Source organism: Trichechus manatus, unplaced genomic scaffold, assembly GCF_000243295.1.
Source record: "Trichechus manatus latirostris isolate Lorelei unplaced genomic scaffold, TriManLat1.0 scaffold00109, whole genome shotgun sequence".
In the NCBI taxonomy this organism is placed as follows: domain Eukaryota; kingdom Metazoa; phylum Chordata; class Mammalia; order Sirenia; family Trichechidae; genus Trichechus; species Trichechus manatus.
In genome coordinates, this window is record NW_004444045.1 from 8,554,703 (window position 1) to 8,570,065 (window position 15,363).

Genomic DNA, 15,363 nt, shown 5'->3' on the forward strand with positions numbered 1-15,363 from the left:
TGGCCCCAAAGTTCCTTGCTTGTAATAGTATATATCAAAGAATCTTGAGCAAAACTGTGCCTCTAGTTATGTTATTACAGAAATGCATAGAACACGATAAAAGACAAAACCAAGCTTACAAATTTGAAATTGGCATGTCGTATTTGAATATCAATTAAAGTCACCAAAAAGAGAATGTATTTTCTTATAAGTAAATCTTAATTATGCTCATTTAAAAGAAAGATTTTGAAGCTTGGAAGTTTTAGATTCAATTTTGCCTGGAATAGAAGAAGATTGTTACATGACAAGGACGACCAAAGGCCTGTCCCTTGTGAGTGCAAGAAAGCAGATGTGGGTAATCATAGCAAGTGCTGGAACTGTGCGTGGAGAATTTCTGTTTCTCAGGAGAAAATCTCAAGTAGAATTTCAGGTAGGCCCCTGGCATTAACAGATTTTAGAAGCTGTTGTGCATTTACTTTTATCCTAGCATTGTGGATTGGGGGTGGAGGGAGAGATCAGCACTTCCAGTTGAGAAGAGTAAATGACTGGACAGCTCCTGCACAGAATGAATTGAGGGATAATAAGGGTGTCTTGTCAGCCCCTTAACAAATAGGCTTGCTCCCTTGAGGAATAAGATACAGGTTACAGCTACCTTCTTTAGAATACCAATAGATTGTATGCAACCCAGAACTGAAAAAAAAATTCAAAAAAGAAAAACGGTGCTTATCAGTCTGAAGAGATGAGCAGGCACAATGGCCCCGTACCTAGTGACTCCTCAAACAAAGGATTTGAGCCTCAAAAAGAAAGAATCTGATCAGGCAGGGCTACAGGCTCTTTTGAAAGAGCCATCATCAGTGTTCAGGTAGAGAGGGCTCCCTCTATGCCCAATGAAACTGAGTTCTCTGGACCACAGTGGAGACCAAGGTCATCACGGACAAAAATATTTCACGTATAACGCAAACATCAGCCTTTTCTGCATCAAATGTCACTTTTCTCTAGTATAAATTTAGAAAGAGATGATGCACTCTACAAGAACTGTCCACTCAGCAAAAGCACCTCTGACTCACAAGTCCCTTCTTCCTGCTCACAGCTACTCCATGGCCCCTCCTCCCTTGCTACTGGATGACAGACATTCCTGCACCTCAGACCTCAGGGGACTGGCAGGATGCTGCCTCTGTTGACTGAGCAATGGCTAACCCTAGAACACAAAGTCGCCAAACTTCCACTCTTTCATGACTGTTAACAGGTTTTACTGAGGAGCTGAAGAACTTAAAGTGATTATAATATAGGTGGAAAAAATGTTTAGAAAATTGGAACCTTCACAAGACTGTCTTCACAGTTCAAGTGGAAAGCATTAACAAAACAAAAGAAAAACAGCTTTACCAGGTGTCAGCCCCTTCTTTTCCACACCTAGTTTCCATCCTTGGTATCCAGATTTGGGGCACTCCCCCCACAAGAGACTGTCTTCTCAGAATGTGAGAATCCCTACTTCTTTTTAGAGAAATCCCATCCTCTACTTCAGGGCTTGATCACACTGGAGGTCCTCCCCAACCCCAACCGAGAGACGTAATAATCCCCAACAGTCCACTCCCTAAACTTTGAATTATTCACTCTAGCCCCACGTTACAAGGGGCTTCAGCACAATGGCACGGGATCGGCTTTGGCATTCTTTTTTTTTTTTTTTGGTTTGATTTTTTTTCTTTTTTTATTGTGCTTTAGATGAAGGTTTACACAGCAAATTAGTTTCTCATTAAACTATTAATACACATATTGTTTTGTGTCATTGGTTGGCAACCCCATGACATGTCAACACTCTCCCCTTCTCAACCTTGAGTTTCCTATTGTCAGCTTTCCTGTCCCCTCCTGCCTTCTCATCCTTCCCCCTGGGTTGCTGTGTCCATTTAGTCTCATTTTGTTTTATGGGCCTGTCTAATCTTTGGCTGAAGGGTGAATCTTAGGAGTGACTTCATTACTGAACTAAAATGGTGTCCAGGGGCCATACTCTCAGGGTTTCTCCACTCTCTGTCGGACCAGTAGGTCTGGTCTTTTTTTTATGAGTTAGAACTTTGTTCTACATTTTTCTCCAGCTCTGTCCGGGACCCTCTATTGTGATCCCTGTCAGAGAGAGCAGTCGGTGGTGGTAGCCGGGCACCATCTAGTTGTGCTGGACTCAGTCTGGTGGAGGCTGTGGTACTTGTGGTCCATGAGTCCTTTGGACTAATCGTTCCCATGTGTCTTTGGTTTTCTTCATGGCTTTGGCATTTGAAGTCCCCTCTCTTCTAGATTCCCCATTAGTGTGAAGTGTGAGATAAGGATTTATTTCAGCTTGTCCAGCAGGTGAATATTGAAACACATTTGCTTGTGCATGTGTGCACGTCTTTACCCCGCCTCGGAGACATTCATTAATTTTAGATGGTGCAGTTGACATCTGTACTAGGGAAGGGAAACATGTCCTTAAAAGCAACATCATTAGCATTGGGGTGTAGTTCTTTACGTTATTATACAGAACAATGTCAGACTTCTCTCATCCCCAACTTTGTGCAGATCTTGGATCCTAATTGCATTAAAAAAAAAAAGTTAGATTTTGTTACAGAGCCATCTACCCATGACAGAAGCCTTGAAATTACATTTTCCCGAACAGTACTCACTGTAAAGTGGAAGAGAGTTTTATGATCCTCTAACCAGCAACTTTAAAGGGAAAGAGAGGGGACGTAGTGTAAGACAGTCTTCTTTCAGACACAAACAGGTGCTAGAGCTGACTGGGAAGTGGGCAGGATCCAGGCCAGTAGGTGGCGCTCCCCACTACGACGTTTAAGTCCGTGAGTCTCTGCTTTCTCGAGAAGTATTTATTTGGGAAAAATACTTAGCTTGCTCCCGGAAATCGGGACAGACACACCATCCTCGGTGCCCTCTCTCCTGCTACAAACTCTCCTAAGAGTTATCACTGTTCAATGACGGATGATTATTTCTTTAACAGAACCCCTCAACCTTCCTGGACTGTGAAGCTGGGACCGTGTTTCTGCTCTCTGTATTGCCAGATCGTGCCTGGCACACAGGCTTTCAGAATGCTGAGTGCCCAGAATGGGCTGGGTTTGAGCAGGAAGCTACTGGAGACGGGAGGCCATTGTCCAAATGTGAAATGCTAGCGTGGAGGCCAGGGTTCTTTCTAGAGGGGAGACTAAGAAGGAAGGCATAGAAGCAGCTACAGATTGGATTGTGTCCCCAAAAAAGAAATGTGGAAGTCTTCGCCTCTATACTTAAAAATATGATCCTGTTTGGAAAGGTGTTCCTTTGTTATGTTAATGAGGGCATAACACAATTAGGTCATAACAGAGTAAGGTCGGTCCTAAACCCTATCACTCAGAAGTGTCTTATAACAAGAGCAGCATGGATAGGCACAGAGACACACACGGGAGAAAGACAGGGAGGGCTGGCACACCGTGAAGTGCTGCTCAGTCCCTGGGTGGGCTTGTCATCTGTACCAAATAGACTGCATTCCTCAGAGGCAAGATTGTTCTCATCTAGAGCAAGTGGTGAGGGATGGGCTACACTTGAGGTCCTTAATCCAGCCTCACTGCTGTGCTCCACCCAGCTCAGTTTACTGAACTTTGTGACTCTGAGTACACTCTTATCATTACACTAAGCCGAGCAATTGGCTCAGGACTTCAGCCTTCCTGACTGGGTTTCCTCTCCACCACTGCAGTTCTTTAGTGGACATCCGTTCTTCTGGAACACCTGCTGTGAGGTAGCCACAGTAGAGCACAGCCAGGGCTTCCTGAATACTGGTGTCAAACACTTTTCCTCTCTCATACTCAGTTTCCCCTTCTGCATTGTTTCTTCTGTCCCCTCACCTAGCCTGAGGACTAATGTGTTCAATTCCTTGAACTCCTAGGAACAAAGGCATCTGGTAACTACAAGAAGGCAATCACAGGCCCCGTTCACTGCACACACTCAGAGCATACATACCAGACACCGTGCCTGGAACTGCTCTCCTCTGGGAACCTGTGGCTTTATCTGGCCACATGGAAAGTCCTGAGAGAGGATTAAGTTACACGGTCTCCGTTTTCCTGCCTGCTCCAATCCTCCACAATTCCAAGTGAATCACATCATTATCTCTTTGGCAGAATGATCCTAGACTAGGAGTTGGAAAACTTATTCCGTAAAGAGCCAGAGGGTAAAAACTTTACATTTTGCGGATGATAAAGTCTGCGTGACAGTTATTCACTTCCGCTGTTGTAGCATGAAAACAGCCATTGACAATTATGAAAATGAATGAGTGTGGCTGTGTTCCTATAAAACTGTATTTATGGACACCGAAATTTGAATTCTGTATAATTTGCACGTCATGAAATTTTTTTTGATTTTTTAAAATTATTTAAAAAGGTAAAAACAATTAACTTGAGGGCCATACAAAAACAGGAGGTAGCTGTAGCTTGCTGAGTGAGCTCTGTTCTAGACCTTCCATGTTGATGGCATGATGAGTTCAGATTCTTTCTTAACCACTTTCTAACTGGGTGACCTTGGGCAACCGAAGGTCTTTATACCTCTTGAAGTCTCAGTTTCCTGATCTGCATAATGGAGATGGTATCTACCTTGATGAGAATTAGGAATAGTATATGTCAGTGCTCAGTACATAGTAGGAAATCAATAAACAGGCCTTCCTTTTGCAGCCAAAGTTTAGCCTGAAGGCAGCACCTGATGGGCAAGGACAAAAGCAGCTTTCTCTCAACTCTGTGAGGGCCAGAGCACTGTCACCAGGATGACTATTTCAAGGGCTCGCAATACTGGTAAAATAATCAAAAACCGAAAGGCTAAGTGAGGACATCCTCCCTAAGGATAGGTTTAGGCTGTGGGATATGCAGACCGCCCAATGCTAAGTAAGCCATCTTTGAGCCTGAGGTGGTGCCCACTGCCTTCCCAGGACCAAGAGGGGGCTACAGAACCCAAAAGATGACCCCTGAAGAGAAGCCTAGGGGAAGGGACACATTTGTTTAGAGACTGAGTTCAAGGACTAGGAGAGGCTGTGCTGTAGATCCTGCTGACCCTTGGGTCGTGGTTGAAGAGCAACAACCATACCCTTTAAGTGACTTTTTCCGTTTGGGGGTTGTGGGGGAGGGCGCTCCCCCAGCAAGTCCCCATTCTGCTCCAGAGGCGGCCAAGGTCATCCTTGCAGTCACCACAGCCCTTCTGAGGTAAAGGGTTGTTCACTGGGGTAAGCTCTCCCTCAGAATCACTATCAGTACTTGTTGCTGAAGACCATCTACAGGCATGGAGAAATGTTCAAAACAGTATGTACTGTGTGACCCTCATCTTTTGTTTTAAAGTGTATTCACTTGTATGAGGGAAAAAAACTGGAACAACGTCAAAGTAACATTGGTTACCTCTGGGTAGTGAGGGAAATTATGATTTTCCTTTTTCTTTTCTAAACATAAACATGTGTACATTAGAAAAATCTACAGACTGAATGAGCAGACAGGGGCGTGGAGGGAGGGGAAGGGCAGTGTCTACTGCTTCTCCAAAGATGACAAGGGAAGAACCTGAGGCCACCCGGCAGAGATAGGCAGGTGCCTACCAAGTCCCCTGACCTTTGGAGCTTGACTTCCTTCAGCTCAGATACTTGGGATTTGGGAAAACTTCACTTTTTATACACCCTAGAATGTTTTCCTTTATTTTTGGTATTGCTTTTAAAGATTTCTGTTACTAGCAGCTGGGGTGAAGGGACTCCAAAGAAAGGAAGGGGTTGTATCCTTGCTTGGCTGGAGTTTTAAAGATACAACTGTCTGCTGCTAAGGGCTGGGGTTTGGTGGCAGTAGTAGGAACCTTGTGGGGTTCAGTGGTAGAATTCTCCCCTTTCATGTGGGAGACCCGGGTTCAAATCCTGGCCAATGCACCTCATGCACAGCTACCACCCGTCTCAGTGGAGGCTGGTGTGTTGCTATGAATGCTGAACAGGTTTCAATGGAGCTTTCAGACTAAGACTAGCAAGAAAGTCTTGGTGATCCATTTCTGAAAATCAGCCAGTGAAAACCCTATGGATCACAACAGTCCAATCCACAATCAAACGTGGGGATGGTGTAGTACCAGGTAGGGCTTCGTTCTGCTGTGCACAGGGTCATCAGTTGGGGGCTGACTTGATGGCAACCAACCACCACCACCACCACCAGTAGGAACCACATTGAAAGAATTCCAAAAGCAAGAGAAATGAATCTTGAAGGGAAAAGTTGGGGTCACTTGTATAATTCACTTCTTCCTTGGAGGACTTTTTTGATCAAACCTGGAGGACTTTGTGTTTTATTAAGAGAATCTGTTTTCATATCAGTACATGGTGGCCCCACCATTGACATCAACCAGCCCCTCCACCGAAACCAGGGATGTCTTCAGGGAGGCCCCACATCCCTCCTCCCCAGGAACTTCCCAGGCACTGCCTGCCTCTATCCCTCTACAATGTGACTTTTATCCCTAAGAAAGAAAAAGTATCTCCCCCTTTCAAGAAGTCTGGGATCCTTGAGCATGGACTATCCTTGGGGCAGGCACACCCACTGCTCTCCATCAGGAAAGGCTCAGAGTTTGGGAGAGTTGAGCTCAGGGGACTCCTTGTATAGCCCTCTGCTTAGAAACGGATAAACTAACTTGACTGGACCAGAGACCTGGTTCCCAGATCTGCAGCAGTTCTGACACCAACTGGAATTAAACTCATGCCCCCAAAGTAAAGAGTCTTTGGGCAATTGGTGGCGAGGAAAGAAGTCAAAGAAGGGCCCTGGCTCACGTGCTCAGCCAAAGGCACCCGACACAAAAGAAAAGGGTGACGCTTTGAGCACCGCTATGAAGCCCTGGTGGCGCACTGGTTAAGTGTTCGCTGCTAACCAAAAGGTCAGCAGTTCGAATCCACCAGCCGCTCCTTGGAAACCGTATGGGGCAGTTCTACGCTGTCCTGTAGGGTCACTAGGCGTTGGAACTGACTTGATGGCAATGGGCTTTTGGTTTTGGTTTTGGCATTGGTGGCAAAACTTCAAATGATATTACGCGGTGAATGCCGTGGTCCCTCAGGCCGGGATGAGGGCGTGTCACAGGGGTCAGAGCTGTCCTGTCCTCTGAGGAAGAAAGGCGTGGGGGGCTCCAGAGTTCCCAAGTCACGTTTCAGGGGTTGGAGAAGGAATTTTTATTGCACGCATACTAAACTACAGACACACATTTTTTACAGGTAGTACCATTTTATTTAGTGTTCTAGGAAATTTTAGGTTACTTCTCAAAAACAAAACCCAAGAAATTCAAAGTTCCCAAAGTAACAAAGCTGGAAAGTAATAATTTTGGAATCCAAAAACGCTAGGTGATCCTTCAGTTGCGGGAGGAGGCCAATTCAGCAGCTCACATAGCTGATACCAAGAAACCACAGAGCTGAGGTTGGTGTGGATACTAGGTTAGGTTCTCCACCTAAGGCAATTAACCTTTCAGCCTTGAGGGATCATTAACTAGTAGTTCTAAAAAAGCAAAAAAGGTTGGCTGGGAGAAGAGGCCCAGGGAGGGGTGGGCCTGCATAATTTAACATTAAATTGCCTCTAGCTGTCAATACATTAAGTGGCTAACTATCACAGACCTTGCTCCCTCTCTGCCCTTTTAAGCTCCTACTGTTAGCAACGCTGGAACCCCCCCACACTTACCCCATTCACACATCATACCTCTCCACTCAGTGTCAACGCTGTTCAGCATGGTGAAGAGCACACTTTCTTTCTCCTCCACTCTGCTACCCTGATGAGGTTAGCACATTGAGATAAAGGGAGGCAGGACACTTGTCAAAGTCCCAGGAATGAGATGATATACAACAATCGGGCAAAGGACGGGCATTTTTTCAGGAAGCTGGCCTCCAGTTAAAGTTGACTGAGTAGTGTTTGGTATTTAATGTGATGCTTCCTGAAAGTACTGACTGGTCTTTCTGGAGGTAGCTGGCAAGGCGCTCCTGGTGCTACAGAGCACAAGCCTCCTCCCAGAGCATCAGTGAGGGTGGCATTTAAACAGCTCGAGGCAAGTCCTAGCTCTCTCCTTGTCTCACCAGGCTTGTACCCTTAGACACACCCAGTCATCAGTGCTTCAAGGATAGTTATTACCTGAATGACCTCCAGGCTATCTACATAGTGAGGTGCAGGAATGCTACAGACTGCATTTTTTTCCAGCTGTAGAAGGAGACGGAGACCCTTGAAGTAAAGTGTCCTTCTTTCTCCAGAGTTCCCAAGTGGCATTCCTGAGCACAGAAATTCACTCCTCCACCCAGAGATGTCCTTCTCAAACACTCAGTAACAGACTCGAGGTCCTAACAGCAGGTATCTCCAGACCAATCCCCTCTCGTGAACAACGCAGGCCTCCATGCCGGCTCTCCCAAGGAAGAGAAGCCACTCAGTGTACACCTGCCGCCTAGCACGCTTGGGCTATCACAGTAAAAATACATTTGTATCAAGTAAAAAACATAATATGGAACAAATATATACATGTACGTTTTCAGAGTTCAAGTGAATAAACAGTTTTCTGTCTAGGTATGTAAATATATTTCCTAGCACTACAAAAATACAAGTCATCTGAGAAGTTTACAATGGTCCCCAACACTGTAAGAGAGTGTTAAATAAAATAGCTGTAGACAATTAAAGGCTAATTAGATAAATCAAGTTACAGTAATATCCTTCAGATTAAAGTGCTCCCAGGTGACCGACGCTGCTGTCAAAAGCATCTTGAAAAGAGATCCCACTGCCCACATCTCTGCTCTTAGCCTCAACATAACAACGTACATAGAAGACAGTCCCAATTAATTAACTGCTATCATGTCACCCCTGCCCACCCCAATGGCCGGTGATCTTCTCTCCTCAGGGCAGATGTCAAGATTTGATGAGATTCTATCACACCCAGGAGAAAAGATGACCGATATGGAAACGTTCTGATTTCAAGACTAGGTTACTAGCAATGAGGTTAGCTGAAAAACCTGAACTGGTGCTATTACTTAAGAAGAAGGTAGGTGTCCTAAAAAAAATGCGTGTATTAATTTAAAAAAGAAAAAAATACAGCAATCCAAAAGTAAGTACCATCATCCCGCTCTTCACGATTTGATAACAAGAATGTCTGAGTCTCTTCATGAAGGGAAAATGAAAAAGCAGCAGCTTTTCTGCTTCTACTGGCTTTTAAATTGTATTTACTAGATTAAGCCCCTCACCACAACTTCCTGTGTTCTGGAAGTAGCCTGGGTATCTGTTCCAGCAGGCCCAAGAAGAATTCAGAGGATAGCCACATGGACCCAGTTCAAGCCCCTCAGGGTCTGACCCCGTGACTCACCACGGCCTGCACAACCAAGGGGCTTCTTCATCTGGGAGGAGTTGGTGGGCCCTGTTCCCCTCCAGGAAATGCTGCTAAGGAAACCAGGCAGCCAAACAAAGACATCACGAAATGGCCAAAGGAATCCTACTGAAGTCATTCCATACCTGACAGAACTGTTTATGTAAGTGCCTGGATGAGCCAAGCCCTTATCAAGGCACTTAATAGGCCATTCTAGCCAGCAGGAATGCTGCTATCACCAGAGGGGAACTCTGACCAGCTTCCCTTAATTGAAGGAAAAGTGATTCTCTAATTCCCTAGTCTGCAGGTCATATCTCCAGTAGAAGGGACCATGAACCTACATGGAGCATATTTTAATGTTGGAGAGTAGTGAAAGCTAATTAGAAAAGGAAGTTTGTTCAAAATCTAAAAGGCACACTCAGAGGTTTTCCCTAAACGCCTCTGTTCTGGTCAAAAACAAACAAAATAACCCAACAAGAGCCGAGTGTGAGAAGCCCGTGAGTTTACATGGTATCAAAATTTAGCATCTGTGACGAGAAAGTCACACCTGACCTACTCACAAGCCAAGAAAGCATGAGTAACAGCACCAGCACGATCCTTCTGATTTCATCCTAAGTTTTAATGGCTGGAAGATATGTATTTTAAAACTTCAATATCAAAGAAAGAAAACCCTGGAGTTAGAATACACTAATACCTCCTGTGCCATCTGAATCTCTGGCCCAGGATCAGATCTTATGACTATGTGTCTGGTGGGCATAAAATAGTCACAACATAGTTAAAGGCACAGTGGCATTTAACAATAAAACCCTGGGAACCTACCAGGAAAAGCTTCATTGTAATAATTAACCTGACTTCAACTGGTAGAACTGACTCTTGCCAGATAACATGCAAAGGAGATAGTGATTTGGAGCCTGTTTGCTGGTTATCGGGCATACTGAGTCCTTGACTTTGAGAGCAGCTGGCAACAAACTCACAAAACCATTTCAGTGCTTTATTCTGGCGGTTCACATCTTTCCCGCCTTTGTGCCGACCTGAGCTGGGACGCAGAGGATGTTGGGGGTTTCTTCCATGACTCTGACCAGCAGATTGTCAATGTACTCTTCCAGCTCTCGGACGTGGAACTCCTTCTTGCTGATTGTTTCCTTCTGCTGCAGGACCAACTGGACCAGCTCGTCATGGGTCAGCTGGGAGTACGCAGAAGTGGGGTCCGAGGGGCTGTGTTTCTTCGGAGAGGGGGGAAAGGAGAAAAAAAACTTATAAAGTCAACACAGAAACCAAGCATCTAAAAGAAATACAAAAAAGGCAAATTAGTGATCTGGGTGTCCTGGGGATCTGTGTTTTCAATTTAGGTGGAAAATAGGCTGTCGACTGACGAAGTTTAAAGACCACACCAGGGATGGCAAACTTCTCTGTAAAGAGCCAGACACTAAATCTTTTAGGCTTTGCCGGCCACATATGGCCTTTGTTGCACATTCTTCTCTGTTTTTTAACTTAGCAGTTACTGTGGAGTCGACCCTGACTCACAGTGACCCCGTGTGTGTCAGCGTAAAACTGTGCTCTATAGGTTTTCAAAGGCTGATTTTTCAGAAGTAGATCGCCAGGTCTTTCTTCTGAGGAGCTTCTGGGTAGAATCAAACCGCCAACCTTTCGGTCAGCAGCCAAGTGCAATAACTGTTTGCACCACCCAGGGATTCCTTTAGCAACCATACTTAGCATGCAGGCTGCAGACCCCTGGACTAGACTCTAGGTCCGGGGTTTAAGAAATGTAATCACTGGAGCACTCCATCCTCCAAATGAGTGTCCGTGCCTCCGTGAACACTGAAAGCTCGCATAGCCCAGCACCAGTGCAGGGCTGAGCAACAAGCCCCAAGCCCGACGGGCCCATGAAGATAGAAAATGAGTGCTTTCCTTCCAACACAACAGGTCGTGCCTAGCCCAGGCTCTCTGCCCCTAGCCAAGTGACACTCAGAGGATTCAGTGATGAGATGGAAGCGGGAGCCCTCAGAGACCTCATCTGCAATCATTTCACACTCATACTTTATTGGCGTTTATAATCTGGGATGACCGGAGTCCAACTGCAATCTGACAAGGCCCAAACCATTAGGAAATACAAGATAAGGATTAAAATAAAAAGTAACATGTCGTACCAAGTCTCCAGGAACCACTCACCCACCCACTGCTGTCCAGTGGATTCCGACTCAGAGCGACCCTATAGGGCAGAGTAGAACTGTCCCAACAGGAGAAAAAACTAATTTTTAGCCCTGTCTGGAGCAAGGGAGAATGAAGAAAACCAAAGACACGAGGGAAAGATTAGTCCAAAGGACTAATGGACCACAACTACCACGGCCTCCACCAGACTGAGTCCAGCACAACTAGATGGTACCCGGCTACCAGCACCAACTACTCTGACAGGGATCACAATAGAGGGTCCAAGACAGAGCTGGAGAAAAATGTAGAACAAAATTCTAATTCACAAAAAAAGACCAGACTTACTGGGCTGACAGAGATTGGAGAAACCCCAAGAGTATGGTCCCTGGGCACCCTTTTAACTCAGTACTGAAGTCACTCCTGAGGTTCACCCTTTAGCCAAAGATGAGACAGGCCCATGAAACAAACAATAATACACGTAGCTCAACCATGTATATAAGACTAAATGGGCATATCAGCCCAGGGGCAAGGACAAGAAGGCAGGAGGGGACAGGAAAGCTGGATGAATGGATATGGGCAACCCAAGGTAGAGAAGGGGAGAATGTTGACATGTCGTGGGGTTGGCAACCAATGTTACAAAATAATACGTGTATTAATTGTTTAATGATAAATAATTTGCTCTGTAAACCTACATCTAAAACACAATTTAAAAAAAAAAAGAAAGGAAAAAAAAAACCCTCATTTTTTCTGGCTCAGGAGTTTACAAGTTTAAAAAAAAAGTCCTAGAGCAACTTCAAAACACGTTTGCCCATAGAACTCCGAGGCCTGCCCTAAGGGTATGACAGTTTTTACTGCCTAACAGGGAGGACAGGAGGCGCCTTCTACAAGCAGCAGCCAAGTCAAGAGCAGAGTCGGTGCTCACTCTTGGGTGGCAACGTGGCAGAAGCCCTGCCAGTCTAGTGAAGCAAGCTGCGTACACACAGCCAGAATCCAGGGGAGAAATCCCACCTCTGGTATCCTGCCCAGGAAGCAAAGCATGCTGACTACAATACTAGCTTAGAAACTCACACACAGACATTTTCATATACACGGAGAGTTTTAACCTAGTACAGGACAGGCTGCACATAAATAGTAAGAGGTAACTTTTCAAAAAACTGCTTCTCCTTTAATCCTTTTTTTTTTTTTTTTTTTTTAAACTTACTGAAAGCATACATTCACAGAGAACATCTGGACCTCGATCACTCTGTTTCTGACTTCAAAAGCAGTATTAAACCAAAAAGCAACATGTTTACATTTCATATGAAGAAAAACAGTAATCTTTGTCTGCAGTAGCCAAGAATATGCCCTCAAGGTTTTTCAGGTTATATCTCTGTCATATAAGGATTTTCTCTCTTTGAAAAATGAGATACTCTGCAAGGGAGCTTGGAAGATAGAAAGATGAAGAGGCTGGCAATGGATAGTGAAGACCAGGTAGGCGCTCCTGGAGGGCAGGGGCCAGGGTTTGCAATTTGCCAACTCCAGGTCCGCACAGCATCCAACATACACGGCGCAATGCCAAGAATACAAGGCACAGAGTCCACAGAGGTCCAACATGCTTTAGGAGCCTGGACAGGCAAGAATCACTGTTTCACAGGTGATCAAAACAAACTTCAATGATGGGAGTGCCATCTGAACTAGACCTTGAAGCATGTTAAAACTGGTTTTCCCCCAAAATAACAGGATTTTTAAAAATCATTATTATAAAAAGAATATTTGCTCATCATAGAAAAATCTCAACCACAGAACGATGAAAAAATCATTAGCTATAATTCTGACACATAACATTGAGGTCTCTTATTTTTCCTGGGTTTGCTCATGTTTTACAATTTTAGCATCATACATAAAATACTTTCATAGCTTTTCTTTTATACTTATTATTTTGTGAGCATTTTCACATCATTAAATTTTAGCAAAAATTGCTTTAATAGCTGCTTAAAATTCGATTATATTTTAACCAATCCTCTATTGCTGGATATTTAGGCTGTTTTCAATTAAAACGCAGGAATTTAAATCTTTGGCCATATCTCATGTACATATCTGTATAGGGTAAGTGCCTATGAAAAGCCAAGCACATGTAAGGTAATACAAACTGTCAAAGAGCTACTGAATTTGGATTCTGAAATCCAAAGGGGGGAGGGGGTGTATGTACGTACACATGTATAAGTATATGAAAGATTTTTAAATCATGAGAAAATCCTATTTATGTGATGATTTTTAAAAATTATAAAACAATCCAGCACTACATAAAAGTAAGCAACTGTGGAGGAAAGGGCAAGGCAGAGAAAAAATACCTGCTAATAGGAAAAAAAACCCAATGGTGCCCGTTATCATGTATTTCCTGTCAGGAGTTTTACGCTGGATTTTGTTTTTACAGTTATAATAATGAGGTACATTGAAATATGTGTCCAACGCTTTCCATATAATATGACAGATGGGTTTTTGGATCTAGTTGCCTTCACTATTTTAAAATGGAAGTGCTAAAGCCACCTGAGCAAATACTATACCCCTAGTTATAAATCATCTATAAAGGGCGGAGGCCCTAAAAAAAATAAGAAAAGAAAAAACAAGCCATTGTAGTAACGATCCAGCTAGCTTTTCGTAACTTTAGCTGTGCAATTTCGTTCTTTAACCTCCCTCTTACTTTGCAACATCCTCAAGAATGGCTTTTGGGTTTTGTTTTTTGGAAATATTGTCTTAAGCCTTATTACAAAGTGTCTATATGGCAGGCCAATAACAGAGTCTCCAGGAAACCTGCCATACTTACTCAGAGTATTTACTAGGTATGCATGGTCCAAGAGCTGGGTTGCAGATGGGCAGAGGGGCAGACACAGGGCTTAGAAATCATGAGCAAACCAAGCAGCAGTTGCCTTTGCTTTAAGACAAGTTACTCTCCCAATCGAAGGAGCCCTGGTGGCACAGTGGTTAAGTGCTCGGCTGCTAACCAAAAGGTCGGTGGGTCAAGCCCACCAGCCACTCCATGTGAAAAAGATGTGGCAGTCTGCTTCCATAAAGATTACAGCCTTGGAAACCCACTGAGGCATTTCTACTCTGCCCTATAGCGGCCCTATGAGTCAGCACACAACAACGACTCTCCCAATCAGTACCAGGAGACAAGCCCCTGATTAAATGCACTTTGAAGGGTAAATAAAATGGGAGCCAAAGGTCTGGCTAACTTCCCAAAAGCTAGGTGTTTGTCTCTCTTTGGAGCCAAGCTGCACTCCACACTAAAAGGAAGGGCGGATGGGAGGCTGCTGAATGATCCTAGGTATCGTGACCATCTCTTACGCTGGTTATGCTGACATCTTTATTCTGTTCTTTTGCCCAATTTCCTGGTAAATATCATTAACTCCAGGAAGACAAGTGCTGCCTTTTCCACCTGCAACACAGAGGCCAGCCAAGCTGAGCTGGTCAACTTAGAGTACACTTTATGGGCTGGGCCTAACACATAGTTGGCACACAGTTCTGGTTAGGGCTGCTAGCTTTGAAAATGACAGTGACCATCTGCCTTGTCCACAAGCACTACAAGGGAAGAAAGGGCAAGAGGGTGAGAAGATGTTAACTTGTTTTCAGCAATAATTAATTACTGCTGAATATCAAAAAACCAAACCCATTGTGGTCAAGTCGATTCTGACTCATAGCAATCCTATAGGGCAGAGTAGAACTGCCCCAGAGGGTTTCCAAGGAGCAGCCAGTGGATTCAAACCAACGGCCTTTTAGTTAGCAGCCAAGCTCTTAACCACTGTGCCAGATAAAATATAAATAATTATTGCTAAATAAAAATAAAGTTTATTTGTACAGACTGTAGTCCCTAGTAGTCGATTAGGAAGTCCCTCTCCACGTATTTGAAATACAATACATCGTTACAAACTTAAGGTCACCAATTCC

The 15,363-nt window shown here is 44.3% G+C and overlaps 1 protein-coding gene across 3 annotated transcripts in view; it reads right to left on the reverse strand.

The window, feature by feature from the left end:
* Window positions 1-7,180: 7,180 nt before the first annotated feature.
* Window positions 7,181-15,363, reverse strand: part of RAB11FIP1 (RAB11 family interacting protein 1) — a 36,114-nt gene continuing 27,931 nt past the window's right edge. For all 3 annotated transcript variants that reach the window (XM_004383398.2, XM_004383399.2, XM_023737845.1), the window contains one exon: window positions 7,181-10,514. In XM_004383398.2, the coding sequence (XP_004383455.1) occupies window positions 10,296-10,514 (219 nt within the window). In that variant the 3' untranslated portion in view covers window positions 7,181-10,295. The remainder of the gene's footprint in view (window positions 10,515-15,363) is intronic.